This window comes from Schistocerca americana, chromosome 3 (assembly GCF_021461395.2).
Source record: "Schistocerca americana isolate TAMUIC-IGC-003095 chromosome 3, iqSchAmer2.1, whole genome shotgun sequence".
NCBI lineage: Eukaryota > Metazoa > Arthropoda > Insecta > Orthoptera > Acrididae > Schistocerca > Schistocerca americana.
Window position 1 is genome coordinate 904439312 of NC_060121.1, and position 26723 is coordinate 904466034.

The 26723-nt window shown below is 45.1% G+C and overlaps 1 protein-coding gene across 1 annotated transcript in view; it reads left to right on the forward strand.

Annotated features, from left to right (window-relative positions):
• The first annotated feature begins 15038 nt into the window (after window positions 1–15038).
• LOC124606491 overlaps window positions 15039–26723 on the forward strand; it is a 286812-nt gene continuing 275127 nt past the window's right edge. Inside the window, exon 1 of the mRNA XM_047138473.1 lies at window positions 15039–15063. Coding sequence (XP_046994429.1) covers window positions 15039–15063 — 25 coding nt within the window. The remainder of the gene's footprint in view (window positions 15064–26723) is intronic.

The following is a 26723-nucleotide window of genomic DNA, read 5'->3' on the forward strand; positions in this document are numbered from 1 at the left end:
ATCGTGCATGTCGAATTTAATATAATAGCTATTTATTACGTTCAAGATATATACACTGAAGAGACAAAGGAACTGATACACCTGGCTAACGTCAAGTAGAGCCCCCGCGAGCACTCTAAAGTGCTGTAACACGACGTGGCATGGACTCGACTAATGTCTGAAATAGTGCTGGAGGGAACTGACACTATGAATCCTGCAGGGCTGCCTATAAATCCGTAAGAGTACTAGGGGATGGTAATATCTTCTGAACAGCACGTTGCAAGGCATCCTTGATATGCTCAATAACGCTCCTACCTGGGCCAGCGGAAGTGTGCAAACTCAGAAACGTGTTCCTGGAGCCACTCTGTGGCAATTCTGGGCGTGTGGGGTGTCGCATTGTGCTCCTGGAATTGACCACGTCCGTCGGAATGAACGAGTGACAAGAATGGACGCTAGTGAACAGACAGGGTGCTTACGTACGTGTCACATGTCAGAGTCGTACCTAGACGTATCAGGGGTCCCACATCACTCCAACTGCACACACCCCACATCATTACAGAGCATCTACCAGCTTAGGCAGTCCCCTGCTGACATGCAGGGTCCATGGATTCATGAGGTCGTCTCCATACCCGCACGTGTTCATCCGCTCGATATAATTTGAAACGAGACTCGTCCGACCAGGCAACATGGTTCCAGTCGTCAGCAGACCATTGTCGGTGTTGACAGACCCAGGTGAGGCGTAATGCTTTGTGTCATGCAGTCATCAAGGGCACACGAGAGGGCCTTCGGCTGCAAAAGCCCATATCGATGATGTTTCGTCGAATGGTTCGCACGCTGACACTTGTTGATGGCCCTGCTTTGAAACCTGCACCAATTTGAGGAAGAACTGCACTTTTGTCACACTGAATGATTCTCTTCAGTCGTCTTTGGTCCCATTCTCGCATGATCTTTTTCCGGCCGCAGTGATGTCGGAGATTTGCTGTTTTATAGGATTCTTGATATTCACGGTACATTCGTGAAATGTTCGTATGGGGAAATTACCACTTCATCGCTATCTCGGAGATGCTGTGTCCCATAGCTCATGCGCCGACTACAACACCACGTTCAAACTCACTTAAATATTGATAAATTGCCTCTGTACCTACAGTAACCGATCTAACAACTGCGCCAGACACTTGTCTTTTATAGGCTTTGCCTACCGAAGCGCCGTATTATGCCTGTTTACATATCTCTGTATTTGAATATGCATGCCAAAACCAGTTTCTTTGGCGCTTCAGTGTATAATTTACACATGTTATTTGGCCGAGTTAATGTTGTAATTTATAATATTAGAAGTCAAGATAGCTTGATGTGAAATAGTTTAATTCGTGACCAGTTTCGACAGAAACTATCGGTCGTCTTCAGACCCGGAGATCTGAGAATCTGAGGATGGCAGCTAGTTAATGTCGAAATTAGCTCTGAAATAAACTGTTTCTCATCAAACGATCTTGGCTTCTAATATTATAAATGTTCGACCTGAGCACTAATCGAAGACACTTCTAAAATAATAACTTTATAAACAATACTAAACTTAGTTGTAATGTCCTTGGGTGAATATCCACACAACTGCTACTTGCAACAGGAATATCTCTCCTTGACAAACCCCAGAGTTGTGCTAGACGGTGACTTGAAATCCTTGGACGTTACTGAGCCGGCACTACAGGCGTATTACAGCTGACGTGCTGCCAGATCACTATCAACGTGGCCGAGTCTCCCGGCACAGAGCATTGAGACGGAACTTCTAACCGAGCGAGGTGGCGCAGTGGTTAGCACACTGGACTCGCATTCGGAAGGACGACGGTTCAATTCCGCGTCCGGCCATCCTGATTTGGGTTTTCCGTGATTTCCCTAAATCGCTCCAGGCAAATGCCGGGATGGTTCCCTTGAAAGGGCACGGCCGCCTTCCTTCCCCACCCTTCCCTAATCCTATGAGACCGATAACCTCGTTGTTTGGTCTCTTCCTCCAAACAACCAACCAACCAACGAATCTTCTGGTACTGCCAACTTACAGCTCTGAGATTGAACTGCTGATGCGGCTGCACGGAATTGCTGGTACTATTAACTTGAGGAATATGGCATAACCCACTTTGTACCGTCCTGCGTCGGCCTAGTATATGGGAGCGAATCGATATCCATGTGGTCCTGCGAGTGCACGTGACCTAGCGTAGCAAAATAGTGCACTGCCGACAGCACACTCTACTTCGACAGACACACTGCCTGTACCGGCGAGGCTGGTGCCCCCAGATGCTGTGGAGGCGACGTGTAATTCCATGGTAAACAACCCAGACCATAGACGGAAACATCTCCGTGTTGAAACCTGTTCAGCTCCCTCCTCCTGGCAGGCAGCTGCCCGCACAGCCCGCCTGCTGTGCAGAAGAATCAGCTAGCAGGCGAATACAACACAGGCAGCCAGAATCGGTCTCCCATAGAGGCATCTGGAAACACAGATTACTTTTTCAAATTAATGTATAAATACATTAAAAGGTAAAGTAGCGTAGAAGGAAGTACTGGTTCTTGATTGGCTGGCACAAATATTCTTTGTGTGAGCTGACCAGAAGAGAATACCGCTCACGAAAGCACGTCGACCTGAGCACCCGAGAGTGGCGGTCGCACGAGACTTCTACTTTGGCACTTGCACACTAGCGGAAAGATTGGATTACTGTGCTGCACAACATTGGTGAGATGTTGTTATCAATTACCTTGCTTCATTAGTGTCGGTCTCCCCTGCAAAAGAACGATTTGCAACCTATCCACTTTGGTGTAAATAATGGCATGTATAACATAAATAGTGGTTCCACAAAGATCATTGAAATGTCTTACAGGTGGAATGTGGTTACTAAAATAAGAAAAAGTGATATTCCGTTCCAGCTTTGTTTATTCCAGGTTGGGAACCCAGAGACGACCTTTGCGCGTGTTAGTTCCTGGTGCTGTTGTTACACAAGTTCTACGTAAAGTGTTGGGTACATCCATTGAGTGACGGGGCACAAAGTTGGAGATGTAGGAAGGGATCAATTGTGCCTGAGCAGTAGAAACCAGATTTCGGTCCTCTGGTTTCGGCAGGTTACATAATTCGCACGAGCAAACAAAAACAGCAGCGTTGTAAACCCACGATGCCCACGCCTTATGCTATCATAGTTTCTGCTATGTATTTGTATTCCGACGGAACAAATCATACCTGATTATACGTAAAGCACAATGTCTAAGATGTTATGGGTACATAACTAGCTATTACAATTACAATAACGTGAATAATAGTACATAACGAACGTCTACATTTTTGGTGTGTGCAAATGTAATTAGTAGCACAGAAGTAATACATCTAAAGGTCATGCATGAAGTGGAAGATTTGTCACATATCTCTACTGAACTATGATGCGATTGTTGCCTGGTGCAATGGTTTAGGAGGAGATGTGGAACACAAACACACACAAACACACACACACACACACACACACACATCCATATACATGAAGCCCTGCAACACTCCTTTAAGTACTGCTGAAATTACTTTTGTGTGTGAGGGCTTAGTTCTATTAATACCGATATTTCAGTCCTATCTACACTGCTGGCCACCGTAAATGCAACACCAAGAAAGACAAGAGGTAGCACAACAAAATTTATTTTGTAGATAACATGTTGACCAAGTATCAAATGATTACGTTTACAGACGTCTGTGACATGTGGTTCCTGCCAGAATCAGTAGCCAGAGTAGCCACCATTGTTGGAGATCACCGCTGCCACACGTCTCGGCATTGATTCAAAGAGACGTTGGATGTGTTCCTGGGGTACAACAGCCCAAGCAGCTTCCACACGTTGCCAAAGATCATCTGGTGTGGCAGCTGGGGATGTAATCTGGGTCACTCGTTGAGCAACCATGGACCACATGTTTTCTATCGGCGAAAGATCCGGAGAGCGAGCCGGCCAGGGAAGCAATTCAATCTGGTTATTGACGAAGAACCTTTGGACCATGCGTGCCACGTGTGGTCGCGCATTATCCTGTTGAAATATGGCTGTGGTAAAGCCCTGAAGGTAACGAAGGACAACTGGCTCCAGCACTTCGGATATGTAGCGCCGGCTATTTAAAGTACCGGCAATGCGTACTAGAGGCGTGCGAGAGTAATATCCAATACCGCCCCATACCATAATACCCGGTGCAAGACCAGTGTGGGGGTGCATAATGCAGTTGTCCAGCATCCTCTCTCCACGGTGTCCCCACACTCGAATCCGACCATCGTGGTGCTGCAGACAGAAGTGTGTCTCGTCAGTAAAGACAACGTCATTCCATTCTGCCGTCCACATCCGTCTGCCATCACACCATTGGCGACGGAGATGTCTGTGGTTCTGCGTCAATGGTAGACGAAGCAATTGACGTCTTGCGGACAGACCACTCTGCTGTAAACGGCGTCGAATGGTACGCGCAGACACTGGATGATGCGTTACAGACGCAATGTGTTGTGCTATGGTTCGGGATGTCACTGAGCGATCCGTCACTGCCATGCGCACAATTTGCCTATCAGCACGTGCAGTGGTGCACCGAGGTGAATGCGATCGACCACGTCGGTCCGTCGTACCCTCCTGCATCCAACGGTCACATATCCGCATTACAGTTGTTTGGTTTCGTCCAACACGACTAGCGATTTCTCTGTATGATAATCCACAATCTCGGTAAGCCACTATCCTTCCTCTGTCGAACTCGGATACTTGATCAAAAGATGTTCGCTGTTGTCTACGAGGCATAGCTGATCGTCTTGTGAAACAACCACAAGGTAAACACACGTGCCGAACGTACACTCGTCTAAATCGCCAAGCCTTAAATGGCGCTATGAGGTGGCGCCACAGGCGCGCGTGATGTGCGTCTGCGCTGAAATTCTAATCAGTTGCATATCTCATCGCTGCAAACTCATGGTGTAAATTTCACTTGATTCGGATGCTTCCTTCAGGGTGTTGCATTTACGGTGGCCAGCAGTGTATTAGGAAATCAGTCACAAATCCGGTCCATTATTGGAGCATGTTTGAGCATTAAAATGCGTAAAGTGCTCAGGAGATGAAACAACCATGTCAGTGCAGCGGATGCCACCGGCCCCAAACCTCTGGTAAAGTGGTTCAATATCGATTCGGATACCTCTTCAAAACCTACGGGAACTTGCTGTCTCTCTCTCTGCTGTCGAGATACCAGGCAGTGCCACGAGGACAAATGAGCCTCTCATTAGGAGGCCACATAGGGGAAGTGAGACATTTGAGCTGACCTGGTGAAGTGCCGGACCCCCGAGACCAAACGACTCGTCACTTACATCTTACTCTAATTACGTACATATTTTTATTTGTACTGAAGTCTAGCCGAGTGGCTGACGCAAGGGCAAGGATAGTGTCTAGAACGAGTCACGAAAGTTGCAATGAGGAACTATACTTTTTGTTTTTTCTTTTTGAGTGATCAGTCTCCCGAGTGGTTTGATGCGTCCCGCCATGAATTCCACTCCTGTGCCAACCTTTTCACCTCAGAGTAACGTTTGCAAACTACATTCTCAATTATTTGCTGGATGCGTTCCAATACTTTCAGTTTGGCACTCTACAGCTCCCTGTAGTACCATGGAAGTTTTTCACTGATGTCTTTACAAATGTCCTATCGTTCTGTCCCTTCTTCATGTCAGTGTTTTCCATACATTCCTTTCCTCGCCGATTCAGCGGAAAACGTCCTCATTCCTTACTTGGAATTCTTGAAACTAAATGATAATAAATTGAAACCCTCAGCTGCCGACAGATGTTGTTAATATAACTCGATGGGGACAGCTGAAAATGTGCGCCGCGACCGGGACTCGAACCCGGGATCTCCTGCTTACATGGCGGACGCACTATCAATCAGAGCCACCGAAGACACAGGTGAATAGCGCGACTGGAGGGACTTACCCCTTGCACGCCTCCCGTGAGACCCACATTCTATTAGGTACATCACGTACTTAGATAGTGGACAGTTGGGAATGTGGGTCTTAAGGGAGGCGTGCAAGGGATAAGTCCCTGTAGTCGCGCTATTTATCTGTGTCCTCGGTGCTTCAGATGGATAGAGCGCCTGCCATGTAAGCAGGAGATCGCGGGTTCGAGTCCCGGTCGGGGCACACATCTTCAGCTGTCCCCATCGAGGTATATCAACATAACTTGTCGGCAGCTGAGGTTTTCAATTAATTATCGTTTATTCCAGAGAAGCTGCACGGTCATCAATGGTACCTGTTCTTACGAGAACAGTTACTATCTTCATATATATTCTTGAAACCGAGTGACCAGCATCTCGAAGAGCAAGAAACGTTTCATCATCAGCTCTGGCCATACGAAAAATTACACAACAGCTCGAATAGAAGCACCAACAGTTGTTCCAGTTGTTCGCACGGACAATGTACAGCATCACAGCTGCCAACACCCAGTGTTCTACACAGTGAGGTGAAAGGGCAGTAAGTGGGATTTACAACTAGACCGCCTGCAACAACAATTCACAGCCTTTGCAGGTGTTTGACAGCTGTTTGCATATGCTCCCTGTTCATTTGAATAACACAAAAAGCTTCGTCTTTTTCCTGTAGAAATTATGCTACCTTTTCTGATCCGGTTGTGAATTTCATTCGTTACATTACTGTCAGAGTAGTCACGTTGTAAGGGGTAAGTTAAAATTTCGTTTTTGACGAAAGCTGCTTGGCCAGTCACCTCGTTCTTGAGTCACCCACCCGGAGGATCTCTTTCGCCGATCTTCTAATCTCCCTCCCCTGCTGTGTTCTGAAAGTCATTTGCTGTCACAGAATGTCAGGCAGAGGTCTGCGGCGCCTTGAGAACTGCCAGCCAGAGCAGAGGTCCAGGCAGAAGTTTTCTGAACTCTCGCTGGCCCGCACTCCGCTCTGCCCGCCCTTGCTCCACTTTCCAGAGAGCGCGGAATAATTAATGACTCGCCGAGACGAGACAAGAAGGTCCGACCTTACCAGTTGCGCAGAAGGTGCCGGCGAGACTTCTCGACATTCTTATTTCCCTCTTGGTTTTTTCCCCTGTCCTGCACTGAATGAGCGGCAGAGGAAGGAGAAATCATAGCTCGTAGTGACATTGTGTTAACATCGTCTAACTACACAACTGGCCATTAAAATTGCTACACCAAGAAGAAATGCGGATGATAAACGGGTATTCATTGGACAAATATATTATAGTAGAACTGACATGTGACGACATTTTCACACAATCTGCGTGCATAGATACTGAGAAATCAGTACCCAGAACAACCACCTCTGGCCGTAATAACGGCCTTGATACGCCTGGGCATTGAGCCAAACAGAGCTTGGATGGCGTGTACAGGTACAGCTTCCCATGCAGCTTCAACACGATACCACAGTTCATCAAGAGTAGTGACCGGCGTATTGTGACGAGCCAGTTGCTCGGCCACCATTGACCAGACGTTTTCAATTGGTGAGAGATCTGGAGAATGTGCTGGCCAGGGAAGCAGTCGAACATTTTCTGTATCCAGAAAGGCCCGTACAGGACCTGCAACATGCGGTCATCCATTATCCTGCTGAAACGTAGGGTTTCGCAGGGATAGAGTGAAGGGTAGAGCCACGGCTCGTGACACATCTGAAATGTATCGTCCACTGTTCAAAGTGCCATCAATGCGAACAAGAGGTGACCGAGACGTGTAACCAATGGCACCCCATACCATCTCGCCGGCTGATACGCCTGTATGGCGATGACGAATACACGCTTCCAATGTGCGTTCACCGCGATGTCGCCAAACACGGATGCGACCATCATGATGCTGTAAACAGAACCTGGATTCGTCCGAAAAAAATGACATTTGGCCATACGTGCACCCAGGTTCGCCGTTGAGTACACAATCGCAGGCGCTCCTGTCTGTGATGCAGCGTCAAGGGTAACTGCAGCCATGGTCTCGGAGCTGATAGTCCATGCTGCTGCAAACGTTGTCGAACTGTTCGTGCAGATGGTTGTTGTCTTGCAAACGTCCCCAACTGTTGACTCAGGGATCGAGACGTGGCTGCACGATCTGTTACAGCGATGCGGATAAGATGCCTGTCATCTCGACTGCTAGTGATACGAGGCCGTTGGGATCCAGCACGGCGTTCCGTATTACCCTCCTGAACCCACCGATTCCATATTCTGCTAACAGTCATTGGATCTCGACCAGCGCGAGCAGCAATGTTGCGATACGATAAACCGCAATCGCGATAGGCTAAAATCCAACCTTTATCAAAGTCGGAAACGTGATGGTACGCACTTCTCCTCCTTACACGAGGCATCACAACAACGTTTCTCCAGGCAACGCCGGTCAACTGCTGCTTGTGTATGAGAAATCGGTTGGAAACTCTCCTCACGTCGGCACGTTGTAGGTGTCGCCACCGGCGCCAACCTTGTATGAATGCTCTGAAAAGCTAATCATTTGCATTTCACAGCATATTCTTCCTGTCGGTTAAATTTCGCGTCTGTAGCACATATTAGTGGTGTAGCAACTTTAATGGCCAGTAGTGTACTTCGGTGTCGTTGATTTTACTTACAATTTTCGAAACGATTTATGAAGTCAAGAGACAAGGGAATGGTAGCTTTTTTCCGTATATCATGAAGCAGTGACAGTGATTACCTATAATCGTTTCCAGACCTGTTGTGAAATAAACCATCCTCCGGTAACTGCATATACGATAAAAATTCTATATTTATGAAAAATGGGCTTTAATGCCACAAAATTCTTTTATTTGTCACATGAGGCACTTCTGTAAAAATCTGATACACAAACTACGCGTTAAGCATCCATACGTTATTTTTCCCTTGAAACCTCTACCTGCTGTGGTGAAAAACTGAAACACTACAAAAATCAACAGCTTAAAAAGACAAAAACGGAAAAAGAAACTTAATCACATGTGACACGACTGGTCAACCACGCATCTATATCAACGCACTTGTAGGTTACCGAACAAACTGTAAAGGCCTTTTTACATTACTAGATTAAATGCAAATAAAAAATGAACTGCTTGAATCATCACCAAAGTCAAGATGTCGAATCATTCCGTGAGTCTTGAATTAAGTGACCTATTCGTTCTTATGTGATGTCCTACATTAGAGATGTATTGGTGTAACAAAAGAAAAGAAGCGTATGAGTAAAAGTCGATTGTGAAGCGTGACATATGGCTGGCAAAGACATTCAAGGAAGAATGGAATTAAAAAACGTTACCAACGCAAACAAGTTGCAGGGTAAGGACACAGCAGAGCAGACCTTCAATGAAATGAAATGATCGTATGGCACTGATGGCCGGTAGTCCCCACCCGGGGGCCGGCAGGGGTGGCCGAGCGGTTCTAGGCGCTACGTTCTGGAACTGCGCAACCGCTACGGTCGCAGGTTCGAATCCTGCCTCGGGCATGGATGTGTGTGATGTTCTTAGGTTAGTTAGGTTTAAGTAGTTGTAAGTTCTAGGGGACTGAGGACCTCAGAACTGTCCCATAGTGCTCAGAGCCATTTTGAACCCACCCGGGGAAGTTCGGTCGCCGAGTAGCAAGTTCTTTCATTTGACACCACACTGGGCGACTTGCGCGTCGATCGTGACGAAATGGTGATTAGGATGACATAACAACCACTCCTCGATCGAAGGAAATCTTCACCCCGGCCGGGAATCGAACTCGGGCCCGCTGCATGTCTGACGCGCTGACCAATCAGCTAAGGTGTCGGAAAGAGCTTCAGTTTTTACGGATGCATGGCCCCGTTACTATACTGCCGGAAATGAAAGGCGTTACATCATTAAAAGCTTGACCGAAGGAAACGAAACTGCTTGTGGGTATATTGTTTAAAATTGCATATCTACGTGAAATTACTTTTCAGTATTTTCACTAGTACAGCAAAAATCCAATCCTATAGATGAACGATGGTGTGATTACATGATGACTCGTGGGAGTTTCTAACGTTACTGGAAAGTTTCAGGAATAGATGGCAAGACGGAATGTCATGAAGAAGTGTATGCGTAATTTATCACCATCTTGCAGACTTTTAGAACGGTCGTATCATTGACAAGAGAGAACGCAGGAGTATTATGCCTCATCTCTTCCTGGTGTACACTCTAAGACAAGAAAATACGCACCACGAAGGAGTTATCCAAATGGAACGGAAATTGGTAGATATGATGTGCATCCACAGACAAACAAATACCAAAATTGTTACAAAAATTAGTTGATATATTCAAGGGAAAGAGCTTCACGAATAGAACAAGTCAGTAACGCGTTGGTCCAACTCTGGTCATTATGCAATCAATTATTCCGCTTGGAATTGATTGATAGAGTTGTTGGATGCCCTGAGGGGTATCGTGCCAAATTCTGCCCGACTGGCGCCGTAGATCGTCAGAATCCCGAGATGATTGGAGGGGCCGGCCCGTAATTCTCCAAATGTTCTCAACTGGATGGAGATCCGGCGATCTTAGGGTTTGACAAGCATGAAAACATGCCGTAGAAAGTCTCGCCGTGTGTGGGTGGGAATTGTATTGCTGAAATGTAAGATCAGGATTGCTTGCCATGAAGGGTAAGAAAACTTGGCGTAGAGTATTGTCGATGTAGCGCTGAGCTGTAGAGGTGCACCGAACTACAACCAAAGGGGTCCTACTATGAAGAGAAATGGCGCCCCAGACCATCATTCCAGATTGTCGGGCTGTATGGTAGGCTACAGTCAGGTTGGTATCACATCGCTAAGCAGTGCGTCTCCAGATAATCTTCACTAGTCATCAAGCCTCAGTTCGAAGCGGGACTCATCACTCAAGACAACTCTGCTCCAGCCAATGAGATTCCAGGTCAGGCTCCAGCAAGAAAATGCCCGTCCGCACACGGCCAGATTTTCTACTGTTTGTCGTCGTGCATGTCAAACCGTAGTCTGTCTAGAGAGAGAGCGGGATCTCTCCCCAACTGAGAAACTTTGAGCGTTATAAGTAGGGCGCTCCAAACATCTCGAGATTTTGACGAGCTAACGAGTCACTTGGACAAACTTTGCACTATATTCCTCAGGAGGACATCCAACAACTGTATCAATCAGTGCCAAGCTTTTATAATGGCCAGAGGTGGACCAACTCTTTATTCATTTGGTCAGTACTTTCTGAAATTGTAATCATTTGTTTGTCTGTGCATGGAATCACATCTATCTATTTCTCTGTCTCAATCAGATAATTTCTTCATGGTGCGTCGCTTTTCCTTCTTTTTCGTCTATATCTACATCTACATCCATACTCCGCAAGCCACCGGGTGGCGGAGGGTACTTTGAGTACCTCTATCGGTTCTCCCTTCTACTCCAGACTCGTACTGTTCATGGAAAGAAAGATTGTCGGTATGCCTCTGTGTGGGTTCTATTTTCTCTGATCTTATCCTCATGGTATCTTCGCGGAGAGAGCATTTTACTGCTTGACTCCTCGGTGAAGGTACGTTCTCGAAACTTCAACAAAAACCCGTACCGAGCTACTGAGCGTCTCTCTTGCAGAGTCTTCCAGTGGAGTTTATCTATCATCTCCGTAACGCTTTCGCGATTACTAAATGATCCTGTAACGAAGTGCGCTGCTCTCCATTGGATCTTCTCTATCTCTTCTATCAACCCTAACTGGTACGGATCCCACACCGGTGAATAGTATTCAAGCAGTGGGCGAACAAGTGTACTTTAACCTACTTTCTTTGTTTTCGGATTGCATTTCCTTAGGATTCTTCCAATGAATCTCAGTCTGGCATCTGCTTTACCGACGATTAATTTTATATGGTCATTCCATTTTAAATCACTCCTAATGCCTATTCCCAGATAATTTATGGAATTAACTGCTTCCAGCTGCTGACCTGCTATATTGTAACTAAATGATAAAGGATCTTTCTTTCTATGTATTCGCAGCACATTACACTTGTGTAAATTGAGGGTGTATTAACTGGTAATTTTCTTGTCGCATCATGCAGTCATTTTGACATTATATTTCAGCAACCCATGTGGCCGCCATCTTCAGGTGAGAAAGCTGTGAAGCTAGAGTGCCCTATTTTCAACACTGGTGCGCTGTATATTCGCTCTGGGATAGGAGGCAGCTGCGAGGCTTTCCAGCACAGGCGCTTTATTCTTGACAGAAGATGGGGACCAAATGAACTGCTAAAATGCTGTGTTAATGTGATTATGTGATCCTCCTGCGGACCCGACAAGTTCTCGTACTTTTCGTGACGACGATACCAAATGGTACACTCCAGAAGTAAAATGCAAGAAGCTATATTGCAGTTCTAGCTATAAAAACATTGAGCATTATAGGGACCCTTGACTGGCCTGCCAGATCTCCTGATTTGTAAGCCTGAGAACATGTCTAGGATTTCATAGGGAGACGTATAATTTCATACCAGCCTCCACCCAACAGTTTTATGAAATAACACCTCAGACATTTCAGGAAGGGCAATAAATTTATCAAAATGACATTTGGATGTAGTTTTTCCATGTCATAACGAATACAACTGATATTTGTAGCGGATATCAGTCCGACTGGAATTAAAGTTTAATTATTAAAACCGGTAATATGATGAACACCTTCACCAAGTCTGATAAACGTAAGACTAGTGCATCATGGTGTAGATATTTGCATTTCAGACAGTGTATATTATTATTGTGTAAGCATGGTTCGTATGATAACTAATAGAGATTTATGGCATCATAGTATCTTTTCCTTAACAATGTTATTTTTTATTGTGAATGGAAGTAGATGAGCATGGTTTGTTGTACGATTGAAAGTGATAGTTCAGATGAAAAATACCGTCGTACAACTGTGTGATTATTACATCATTATTTTTGTAAAATTTCTTAAAACTCTAAACAATGGCCTCCAAATTAGTAATGTGGCCATGTAACTTGTTACCAGGACTGATACATCCCTTAAGAATCACTTACGGACGCGTGACTACCGTTACTACATGAACTTTGTGAAACTGTGTTTAGTATTATGACTAATTAAGCTTTGTGGCATGTCTGGTAGTTTCAATGAAGAACATTGGCATAAAGCTGTGCCACTATTACATCACTACTTTTGAGAAATTTCTTAAATCCGAAACCATCACCATCTAAAAATAATGTGGATACGTTATTAGTTATCAGCATTGACAATTTGGTATTTCCACACAATCCTTTAGTATACACAATCTTGGTTTAAACAGACTGAGAATTTTATTTTCTAAACACCTTCACGATACGGAGAAGTATAAAGCTATTATTTTCACGGGTCCTTTGCTACACTGAATATGAAACTGCTGTTATCCCAAAGCCGACTTCTTGACAAGCATGTAATGCAGACTGCGCTGCCACACATGCTGAATCTCATCGATGCACCCAGAACAGTAGTTATTGTCAGGCTAAATACAAAGGTAAGTGTCACAGACATTATAATTAAGCATCAGGTGAAGTATCGGAAAGAGAGTGAGCGTAGCATTGTCAAGATAATAATCAAAGACAGTGCGGTCGATAGTTCATTACTACTTCGCCGCAACAAAGAGGGAGAATAATTTCTAGAGTCTATTGTAATGACTGATGAGATCTTTCAGCGCCATTTTATAACAGAAACAATAAGACCTTTAATATGTCGTATTTCATCGGCGACTAGAAAAATGTTGTGAAGAGCAGTATTTCTGTAGGCATCGCTGAGATGTGAGGGACTTATTCGTGATAAGCTTGCCCTTGTATTTATTACAGGGTATTTAAGAAAGGTATCACATAGTCTTTATAGTCTTTCTGGAGGTATTACAGGTCAAAACGAGAAGAAAAGTTCCTATAATGATATGTCTGGAATCAAATGCCTTTGGAGATATGACTCAATCTGCCTCCTCATTCTCATCTGTCTGTTATTTAGAAGTAGACACTACAGGTAGTGTTGTATGTGGTTACCACACATGCTGGTTCGTGCTTCAGCCCTTCTTCGCAGTGAATCATGACCTTTCCAAATACATCTGGCTCCATTCGGATTGCGTCATGTTCATTTCCACTTGACACATCAACCACTTTAAATGTTCCCGTAGCCAGGTATCCAAAGGATTCACATCTGATTAACAGGGAGGCTATCCTACATGACCTCCTCGACCAATCCATCGCGCATGCAGTGTTGCGGTGAGGTACTGTCGCACGATTCACAGGAAATAGTGTGCTGATCCGTCGTGCATAAACTACAGTCGTTATCTTTCTCTGAGGGTAGCGTTCTCTAATAGCGGTGGTAATTTATCGTTCAGCTTACGGCCTACTCCGCTGAATAGTACACATTACTCGTCAAAAGTAAAAAGGTCCATATCCCAGCGGGTGTTGGTTACCGGACACAAAATGATGCGCATTTTTCTTCTGGTTTTCGCCAATACCAACTCCAGCAGGAATGTGTGATACTTTCTTTTAAGTACCCTGCTTCAGCGCTTGTAAAAGTTAAGACCAATGTCCTTGATTTCCTATATTTCCGCAAACATCGACGCACACCATAGGCATTAAGATTCCTTTAATGTACTCTACAGTCTCCCGTACATTGTAGACAACAGGAAAGTGGTACCGTCATAAACCTTACAATAAGTTTATTATTCAGTAGGAAAGTCAAAGAATTCCACAGTCATAGGTTGCAACGAATGCATGTTCGCGAGAAAAGGAGTACAATTCGAATTCGAAAAACATAGCGGAAAGAAAACGGTCATCTTTTTATGTGACTCGTCCGATTTTAAAACCGGCCTTGAGCTCTTTTCCTCTCGAATTCCTATTAGATCTGGTCAGCAGATCCGGTTGTCTGCGAGTGAATCGGGGTTTCCGAGTAGTGTCGCTCTCTACGGACCGCACTTGGCCCAAATGGCCAGCCAACGGAGCAGTTCCGCGCAAGTGCTAATAAATAAAAGTAGATATGGTCGAGCTCATGTGACGGACTTTCACACCCTTGAGCTGTGGTACGTTTCACGCGCCACATAGAACAGCTTGGATTCCACAAGAATAAAGTCTGAGTCCCTATTCAGTATACCACGCCACAAATCTACCTTGTGGATGACATTAGTGGAAAGTGATGAAGTTTGAGACTGCAGTCGCTGGTGAGTGCACCTCGTATTGTTTCGGTGTATTGGTATCGCTTTCGTTGAGGTATGTGACTGCATTGTTTACATGGTGCTTTACGAAATGATATGTGCTTCCTACATTTGTGGGTTCATTAATATCCAATGGGAGCGATACACAGTTTACATCAGACACATCTTTCGACAGTACACAGCGGCACGCTCACCGTTAGCATTGCAGCAGAATATACTGAACGTATTAACTATGTAGATAGCAATGTGAGTTTCGAATATTGTACCACGAACTTGAAGATACACTCGCGTACAAGCCGGCCGAAGTGGCCGTGCGGTTAAAGGCGCTGCAGTCTGGAACCGCAAGACCGCTACGGTCGCAGGTTCGAATCGTGCCTCGGGCATGGATGTTTGTGATGTCCTTAGGTTAGTTAGGTTTAACTAGTTCTAAGTTCTAGGGGACTAATGACCTCAGCAGTTGAGTCCCATAGTGCTCAGAGCCATTTGAACCATTTTGAACACTCGCGTACACTCTGAAAATGCTTCAACAAAAATAACCAGTTGCGTTAAATATTTTCTGGAACATTGTTCTAGAAAAACAGCGGTCTTAGGTATATCAATAAAATTTGCTAAAAGCAGTGTTATTTATAAATATTCGATTTAAACTGGTGACCTGTTTCGATCTATTGCACGTAGATCATCTTCAGACCTCGTAGTCCATCATGATGGCGACAGGAGCTGGGATGGCTGAGCAGTGTGCTCTAGAGAGACAACTCGATTACATCTCCCTAGATCCTGAATTTTCCCTCGTTGCTCCGCCTGTCCCTAACATGACGTGATTCTCAAGACTAGCTGTCGCTTCATTGGCTCGTATTATGCATTTTCTTCAGTATCTTCTTCAGAGGCTGGGTGGAAGGACAGAGGCATCTGTCATTTTATGTTGACATACTGCGTCCTAGGATTGTCATTGTCTCTTCATGTTGTACACATTTATCAGCCAGAAAATTATGACCATCGACCTACTATAGATATAAATGCATCCAGGTGATAGCAACGTCACCTGGAGAGGAACGACTGCTACTCAGACACACCACAGTACGTGTAGTATCAGTGATCATCCTGTCCGTGTGTAGAGTGGCGAAGGAGTGGAAGTTACCTGACTTTGACGGAGGGCAGAGGCTCGGCATGAGCATTTCAGAAACCGCACGACTTGTCCGGCGTTCGAGGAGTGCTGTGGCGAGTGTCTTCAACACGTGGCGAATCCATGGTGAAACCACGTCCAGACGTCGTGGGGTTGGGTGACCCGTCGTTACAGATTACGGACCTCATAGCCTGTGCAGACTGGTAAAACAGGACAGTCGGCGAACTGTGGCGGACCTGGCATCACACTTTAATTCTAGGCAGAGTACAAGTATGCCTTAACACAAAGTGCACCTAATACTCCCAATGATGGGTCTCCGTAACCGACGACCCATACATTAACACCACGACAGTGGCAACTACGACTCAAATGAGCACGTGCCCATCGGCACTGAACGTTGGCGCAGTGGCAGAGCATTGTATTGCCAGATAAATCCCGATACCTTCTTCAGCATGCCGATGGGAGAGCGTGAATCCGTCGCCTTCTATGGTAACAGTTCTTGACTCCTGTACTGCGGGACGGAGACTATCTGGCGACAGCTCTACTATGCCCTGGGGAACATTGACGTGAGCATCCATGTGTCCAGTGGAGCTCGTGCAAGGTGCCATGATGGCCAAGGAGTATATTATACTGGTTGCAGACAATGGACACCCCTTCATCATGTTTCCAGACAGTGTGGCACTTTCCAACAAGATAATGCGCCATGTCACAAGGCCAGGAATGTGATGAAGTGGTTCGAAGTACACGGTGGCAAGTTTCTGTTGATGTGCTGGCCCCTCTACGTGCCACATCTAAACCCAATCGGCCACATTTGGGATGTGACTGAACGGGACGTCATAACTCATCGCCCCATCCCCAGAATTTACGGAAATTAGCTAACTTGTGAGTACAGATGTGCTGCCAGCTCTCTCACCGAGCGAAGAAAAGGTAATCATACTGTCTATTAGATATGTGGTCATAATATTCTGAGTGTAGGTGGCCCTCCGAAACACCCTCTCTGTATGTCTCTCTCTGCACACTCTCCATCTGGTCATACGTGCTGTGCGTCAAGTTCCGTTGGAGCGAAGTCCGTTAACGGTGCTCTGTTTATAGCTTTAGCGTAACTGCTCGATGAACTGGCGCCTTCTCGCTATGTCCTAGTGGCTATGCCGCTTTCTGCCGCTTTTTGTCACAAGACTTGGCGTTTCTCTGTGGATACTAGAACTGGTTCGTGTACTACCTGACCGCCTCGCTCGATCAAATCATATGTCCCAATGGTCAAGCTAATTCACACGTCTGGTGGTCTCTCGCTGTAATCGTAAAAGCTTTACCACATGTCTGACAGTGCGGCACATTCAACACAAAGCAAAGACGAGAATTCTGAAACATTTTGTTAATCACAGAGACCGATTTTCTTAACGTAGTACTTTATCATATTACAATTTGTCAGCTTCGATCCTCTGCATCGGTTACAAATCAAATAATCTGAAATAGCTAAAAAGTACAGTGAGTTTACACACATTATCAGTACCTCTGATGAGCCGGCCGGAGTGGCCGAGCGGTTCTAGGTACTACAGTCCGGAGCCCCGCGACCGCTACGGTCGCAGATTCGAATCCTGCCTCGAGCATGGATGTGTGTAAGTAGTTCTAAGTGCTAGGGGACTGATGACCTCAGCAGTTAAGTCCCATAGTGCTCAGAGCCATTTGAACCATTTTTATTTTTTTAGTACCTCTGATGCAACGTTGAGTGGCTAGCACCTAAAACTTTACTTCTCAGACGTGTGCGCACTGGAGAACATAGACACACTGTTCGATCAGTTGCATCTGAATTCTTCTAAAACTCTCATAATGAATGCATTTTGTGACTGAACAATTATATCCGACTTTTAATTATGTATTGGAACTGTGTGACCAAAGATACGTACGAAGAAGGCAGTAGTCAACCATCAAATGCCGTCATTATAGGAGCTCAAAATCTTCAGCCCACGTAGAAACTTTGCAATGACTTTAACGAAGAGTTTTTAATTGAAAGCAAAAGACACTAATGGACTGTTGCAGCTCTGACGTGTATTTTTTCATGGTAAGTTTGACAGATTGTAATAATCCGGTTAGTGGTTCACCACAAAAGGTCCAAAATACTTTGCACTAAAATTAATGAAGTTTCTGAACACACTGAAAAGGAAAATAAAGTCGGTCGGCTAAAGTTTGGCTACATGTTACATTTACCGTTACCAAATATTCGTGTACAGGATATCTTTTATTTGAAAATTCTGTACGTCAATGTTTTTGACATACATAATAACATAATAAGAAAAGTAAGCACTCACACTTTTTCAAGTACTATCAAGACGAAGCCAAGAAAGTTGAAAATGACGGTTGTTCATTTCTGTACCATTATATCCGGAAACATATCCCAAAATATGTGAAAAGCTTCCCCTGTTATCAAAAGGACGAATAACAACACAATGATTCACTTTTATTTAACACTTGTATAAATTACGAAATTTACAAGGATGAAACATTACTTCGCTACAAATGGGCCTAGTTTTCTCTCAAATGATAGAAATGAGACTATAAAGAAGTTGGTACCAAGCACAGCTCGACCAATACATTTCCAGAGTGTACTATAATGATCAAAGAGGTATCAAGTAAATTCTCAGTGGGAACTGTTGATGATGTCGCTATATCAACATTTAAAAGCTGGTGGTCCGTCTATTTCAAAAAGTCTGGCCTCTGTCAGTCAAGAATGGAAAAATTTCCTAAGGAACATTAAATTTCGTTTTCCCCTTCTAAATTGATGAGTTTTGAATATGATGCACATTATCCTGGGCAAGTGGAAACAGAGCAGTTCGTTGAGGGTGTTGTCGCAGAGATATTTCGGCTCATTTATAGCTTCACTAAGGATCGTTTATTTCCCAAATAGCTAGCATATCCTGGAAAAGGGTGCCAGTCAATGCCAAGAAAATAAATATATACTGAAAGTGAAAACGTATATTCCACCTGAGTATACAGAATTTCATTAGCAATAACAAGAATGAGCGGTGGCAGGGGGAATAAACAATGACAATGATGATCAAGAAGATTAACTTGTTTTATCATGTTTCCCTTCACCATTGTTACAATGAGTGCAGCTACAGCTCGAACTGTGAATGAAATAGAAATAGTCTCAGTTGAGTTTGCAGTTCACGATATTTACTTATTTTGTCATGAAATCAACATTTCTCCAAGTATAGCTTTCACTTATTCACCGAATAGTTGTTCATGAGTCATCAATTTTTAAATTTAGTTTTATAGTAAACTATAAATTACAGAACAAAACTACACAACGCTACACAGTCCTTGAAGATTCAGTAACCACTGACTGAGAAATTACAGTAAATACACAGATGGTTTCTGCTCTAGGAAGCTTTTGTCTTCTCCTGTGAAATTTTACTTTTGTGACTCATGACCTTTTTGCAATGACCTATTCAGATTCTGTAATGCGCTTTGTGATGTGTTTTCTTATTGTATTCTTTAAACATTAATTTTAGAAATATATATTTCTGATACATTAAAACCTACTACAATAAGCAATTCCTAATTTTGTAAAGCCATGAACTGTAATAGCGTCATTGCAGCAGAGCAAATCGGCTGTTGTTTTCATGGTATAAAATTTATCAAAATCGCGCTCACAGTAAGTGTTTCAGCTATTAATTGAAATAACATCGAAGGCCGAATGTGCTTGTCTTTCAGTAATTCTTTTTTTCATTCACTCACTCAGAAGGTATGGTGACCGATAAAACAGTTTCGTTTGATGTTCTGATCTCAGGATACATTTATGTACTACGAGAAAGGAGTTATGCTGTTTCATAGACCTAAAGGTAATGATAACGCGAGAATAGTTGTAGCTGCAATCGGATGAAAATTATCCGACAGTTTGAAATAAGAACGGCTCCTGGAGACCAGTAGGGAATTTTACTGCCAACACTCGAGTTGGGCGACAGTCCTTTAAAGCACGGTAAGCGACCTGGCATCGCCCACTGATGTCCTGATCCGGCCCATCTCTCAGCCCGCCGCTGGAAGGAGTGGACTGGCTGTTTGCCAGAACAGCCCAGGCGCCAACTTCCTCACATCTCCTAGCCCGTTACTCGGTGAGAAACTTTTTCGCCGTAGTAAACTGCGAATATGACTGGAACCAAGTCACAAACAAAAGTATTTTGCCATCGATAAACCGAGATTCATTTCACTTTCTTAAAGACCAGCTAACGTCTCAAATTTGACACTTTTTTTGCTTCATTACTAATTTATAGCTTAACCCAGCATTTTCGCATAGCTTTCGACGCGGTATTTTCCGCACCAGAATTCCTTACCTCAAATTGATACCTCCACCCTTCTCCATCATCCCTGAAAGTTTGTTAGTTCACCACGGTATCACCCTGTATTGTTTCCTCCTACATACGAGGGCTGTCCAGAAAGTAAGTTCCGATTGATCGCGAAATGGAAATCACAGTGAAAATCAGAAATGTTTTATTTGTAACAGTTAGCTACACCTTCCAGCTATTTCTCTACGTAGCCTCTGTTCTGAGGTAGACATTTGTCGTAGCGTTGTACCAATTTTCCAATACCCTCATCATAGAAGGCATCCGCCAGTGCTTTCCGCCAATTCTCTATGCTGGCCTACAGCTCGTTGCCTGTGCCAAAATGTTGTCTTCATAGCCAGCGGTTCATGTGAGCAGAGATGAAACTCAGAGGGAGACAATTACGGGCTGTATTGTGGGTAATCAAACATTTCCGACTGAAAACGATGCGGGAGCATCTTCATTGCCCCTGCAGAATGCGGCTGAGAACTGTCTTGAAGAAGAAACCTCAAGAAAGTTATCTAATGCTGGCTGCATAGCTTCTGGCGAAATTTCTCACCCGGCTCTCGTACTTGGCGGGAGTCAGTATTTTCTAGACATCTTTAAGGTATAACTGTGAGCTCAGAAATGAGAAGAGCGACGTGATGCTATCTAGGGTCATACTAGAGACACTGCCCAACACATCTGTGCAAAGTTTTATCGGATTCTCATAGTCGTTTCCATTTCGCTACCGATCGGAACTTACTTTCTGGACACCCCGCGTATATCTCGCAAAAAGGCCATGGACGTAAAATTCAAGATTCGGGCCACACGGAGGTGTACCAACGATCTTTCTTACCAAGAACCATTCGCCAGTGGAACAGTAAGTGTGGGAGCGGACGGGCATTGCTCTTGAAGTATAGATGCAGACATAGACGTGTGATCTTCGAACATCATTTTGTACTGTAACGTACAGTATCATTACTCTGAAAGTCCATCGATTACGTTTCGTTTTTACTTACTACTGTGTAAGGTGTCAGGCAAATCCAACACCTTCCATGAAAACCCTGACATGATAGCAAATCCGGCAGTATGTCACATAGCTCCGAATAAATCCTGACATTAAATTAACCAAAGTAATGTGATCAACGAGTGAGCAAATGGAATACCACAGACTAACACAAGAACGCCTAAATGCATGTCATACCGTGAAACAGACGCAGTTCCGAGGGAAGAAACGAGAACAGAAGCCGAGAGCAGAACCGTGTTAAGCTAGAAGGCCCTACGATAAGGGACGGACACCCACATCTCCGGCCGACCGACAAGACCACCCCCCAGCCCATGTTAAAAGATAGAGCCCTCCAGAAGAACAGTATAGATCTTACGATAACACTGAAAGGTCCACAACAGCTGCAAGTTTTACCGTGAGACTATACGCATCTCTGTTACATAGCAAACATTAAAAACATTGCCCCACCACGAAAAAAGTATAACGTCTCTCATTGGATAGACAGAATTTTTGTAGGCGGAGCTTAGGGTCGACATTGAGACCCTGATTGGTCAGTTGAAAACACAGCCAGATAGCTTTTCTTAAGCGAACATCGGTAAATTGTAGTAAGGAGAAGTTATAAAGAGTTGCTTCCGAGACGGCGAGGTGTGTGGAGGCTGCGCCGCCCGCCACCCCCTGACGCTGCCTAACCACCGACAAGGTAATGGCATGCGATGCCGCATGAGAGTGCATAAGCCTTCACTCAGAACTGCAGAAGTCTCATCTGTCACATCACCTTTTTAAGTAATACTAGTGTCGATCGTCAATTAAAGCTCATGGCATTCATATTTGCTATTAGAAGTTAAAAATCTGAAACGTAATGATTTTTCTGTTATATGATTATTGAGAAGCCACATCAGCCACTGTAATTTATGACAAGTTAAACAAGTAATTAAAGATAATTGAGGGTCACTGTAGACCATTTTGATAGTTTTCTCTTTTATGAAACTTAATGTAAACCTAGATTATAGATGTGATATGGCGTAGGTCATCCTTCGATCCATTGTAGAACTTGGAAACCCATTCAGGGAATATTCGTTCACATTTTTGTTGAACGCAGTTGGTTTTTATCATCCTGCATTAAAATATTTCCTTTTATCAATGGTGCAGTTTATAAACAATGTTTTGTGAGTAGAATAAAAATTCCAATGGTAAACTTTACTGCTTTTTCGACGTTATTTTACCAGCAAACTAAAAATAGGATAGCCTTGAACCCCTTCCACTAAATTTAGTTAGTATTAAGATTCTTTTACAGGGAGTGCAGTGGAGCTGACGCTGAAATCATTAAGTATTTCATTATATCATCGCTAGTCTCATTGAACTCTTCTGAACTCTACATGTCATGTGTGGTCTGGCGTCTCCTTACCAGCAACAGGTCCCAGGTTCAAACTAGTCAATTCCCTAAAAAACACGCTCAGAGCACCGTTGCGCGAAAGTGGTAGGGAGACACGACTTAGAACAGACAGACACCACGCAGAATGTTAGAACTGTTACGTAATATACTAAAGTGAACAGTGAGGTCTCACAGACTTTCTCCAATGTTCGAAACTGGGTGACACAAATTGCCTGCCTCGGATCGCACCGTCTGTCTGTATTACGTGAATAGAGCAGTACTGCCGCCCTAATTGTGTCAACTGTGCTGAGAGGCGGCTCTGAAGATAAAGCATTTATCCGGTGTGATGCACTCGAGGGATCTCCGCAGCGGGGGCTGTTTACCGTTTGCGCGAGGCGCGGCAATTTGGCGGATGCCGTGCCGGGTCGGAGCGCTGCTTTACCAGCGGCTGAGGCTCCTTTAGACTCCGGGGTGGGATGACTGCGACTCGACTCTGCGACTCTCATTAAAATAAGTATGCTATTCACTCCGCGGGCGCCACGCCACGCTTCCCAGGGTCGGTAACGGCAGGCGGACCCGCCAGCGACAAAAGTCGAATGAGTGTCGGGCTCTGATTCTCCGCGAGGACTGCGCCACATCGTGAAAGACTCGCACTGGCGTTCCTTCAAGTGTCTGATATTTCCTGCTGTCAAGTAGCTACCCAGGTACAATGTATCACAGATCTACACACACAGAAACACGTACATACACTACTGGCCATTAAGATTGCTACACCAAGATGAAATGCAGATGATAAACGGGTATTCATTGGACAAATATACACTCCTGGAAATTGAAATAAGAACACCGTGAATTCATTGTCCCAGGAAGGGGAAACTTTATTGACACATTCCTGGGGTCAGATACATCACATGATCACACTGACAGACCCACAGGCACATAGTCACAGGTAACAGAGCATGCACAATGTCGGCACTAGTACAGTACATATCCACCTTTCGCAGCAATGCAGGCTGCTATTCTCCCATGGAGACGATCGTAGAGATGCTGGATGTATTCCTGTGGAACGGCTTGCCATGCCATTTCCACCTGGCGCCTCAGTTGGACCAGCGTTCGTGCTGGACGTGCAGACCGCGTGAGACGACGCTTCATCCAGTCCCAAACATGCTCAATGGGGGACAGATCCGGAGATCTTGCTGGCCAGGGTAGTTGACTTACGCCTTCTAGAGCACGTTGGGTGGCACGGGATACATGCGGACGTGCATTGTCCTGTTGGAACAGCAAGTTCCCTTGCCGGTCTAGGAATGGTAGAACGATGGGTTCGATGACGGTTTGTATGTACCGTGCACTATTCAGTGTCCCCTCGACGATCACCAGTGGTGTACGGCCAGTGTAGGAGATCGCTCCCCACACCATGATGCCGGGTGTTGGCCCTGTGTGCCTCGGTCGTATGCAGTCCTGATTGTGGCGCTCACCTGCACGGCGCCAAACACGCATACGACCATCATTGGCACCAAGGCAGAAGCGACTCTCATCGCTGAAGACGACACGTCTCCATTCGTCCCTCCATTCACGCCTGTCGCGACACCACTGGAGGCGGGCTGCACGATGTTGGGGCGTGATCGGAAGACGGCCTAACGGTGTGCGAGACCGTAGCCCAGCTTCATGGAGACGGTTGCGAATGGTCCTCGCCGATACCCCAGGAGCAACAGTGTCCCTAATTTGCTGGGAAGTGGCGGTGCGGTCCCCTACGGCACTGCGTAGGATCCTACAGTCTTGGCGTGCATCCGTGCGTCGCTGCGGTCCGGTCCCAGGTCGACGGGCACGTGCACCTTCCGCCGACCACTGGCGACAACATCGATGTACTGTGGAGACCTCACGCCCCACGTGTTGAGCAATTCGGCGGTACGTCCACCCGGCCTCCCGCATGCCCACTATACGCCCTCGCTCAAAGTCCGTCAACTGCACATACGGTTCACGTCCACGCTGTTGCGGCATGCTACCAGTGTTAAAGACTGCGATGGAGCTCCGTATGCCACGGCAAACTGGCTGACACTGACGGCGGCGGTGCACAAATGCTGCGCAGCTAGCGCCATTCGACGGCCAACACCGCGGTTCCTGGTGTGTCCGCTGTGCCGTGCGTGTGATCATTGCTTGTACAGCCCTCTCGCAGTGTCCGGAGCAAGTATGGTGGGTCTGACACACCGGTGTCAATGTGTTCTTTTTTCCATTTCCAGGAGTGTATTATACTAGAACTGACATGTGGTTACATTTTCACGCAATTTGGGTGCATAGATCCTGAGAAATCAGTATCCAGAACAACCACCTCTGGCCGTAATAACGGCCTTGATACGCCTGGGCGTTGAGTCAAACATGCAGCTTCAACACGATACCACAGCTCATCAAGAGTAGTGACTGGCGTATTGTGACGAGCCAGTTGCTCGGCCACCATTGACCAGACGTTTTCAATTGGTGAGAGATCTGGAGAATGTACTGGCCAGGGCAAAACAGGACCGAACGCTGTTGCAGAGGCAACAGAAAAAGCATGCAAAGTTCAGAAGAACGCGAAATCCCGAAGATTGGCTAAAATTTACAGACGCGCGAAATTTGGCACGGGCTTCAATGCGAGATGCATTTAATAGTTTCCATAACGAAACATTGTCTCCAAATTTGGTAGAAAATCCGAAGAAATTCTGATCGTATGTAAAGTACACAAGCGGCAAGACGCAGTCAATACCTTCGCTGCGCAGTGCCGATGGTACTGTTACCGACGACTGTGCCGCTAAAGCGGAGTTATTGAACGCAATTTTCCGAAATTCCTTCACCAGGGAAGGGGAATGGAATATTCCAGAATTTGAAACACGAACAGCTGCTAGCATGAGTTTCTTAGAAATAGATACCTTAGGGGTTACGAAGCAACTCAAATCGCTTGATACGGGCAAGTCTTCAGGTCCAGATTGTATACCGATTAGCTTCCTTTCAAATTACGCTGATACAATAGCTTCCTACTTAGCAATCGTATACAACCGCTCGCTCACCGATAGATCTGTACCTACAGATTGGAAAATTGGGCAGGTCGCACCAGTGTTTAAGAAGGGTAGTAGGAGTAATTCATCGAACTACAGACCTATATCATTGACGTCGGTTTGCAGTAGGGTTTTGGAGAATATACTGTATTCAAACATTATGAATCACCTCGAAGGGAACGGTCTATTGATACGTAATCAGCATGGTTGCAGAAAACATCGTTCTTGTGCAACGCAGCTAGCTCTTTATTCGCACGAAATAATGGGCGCTATCGACAGGGGATCTCAAGTTGATTCCGTATTTCTAGATTTCCGGAAAGCTTTTGACACCGTTCCTCACAAGCGACTTCTAATCAATCTGCGGGCCTATGCGGTATCGTCTCAGTTGTGCGACTGGATTCGTGATTTCCTGTCAGGAAGATCGCAGTTCGTAGTAATAGACGGCAAATCATCGAGTAAAACTGAAGTGATATCAGGTGTTCCCCCCAGGGAAGCGTCCTGGGACCTCTGCTGTTCCTGATCTGTATAAATGACCTGGGTGACAATCTGAGCAGTTCTCTTAGGTTGTTCGCAGATGATGCTGTAATTTACAGTCTAGTAAGGTCATCCGAAGACCAGTATCAGTTGCAAAGCAATTTAGAAAAGCTTGCTGTATGGTGTGACAGGTGGCAGTTGACGCTAAATAAAGAAACGTGTGAGGTGATCCACATCAGTTCCAAAAGAAATCCGTTGGAATTCGATTACTCGATAAATAGTACAATTCTCAAGGCTGTCAATTCAACTAAGTACCTGGGTGTTAAAATTACGAACAACTTCAGTTGGTAAGACCACATAGATAATATTG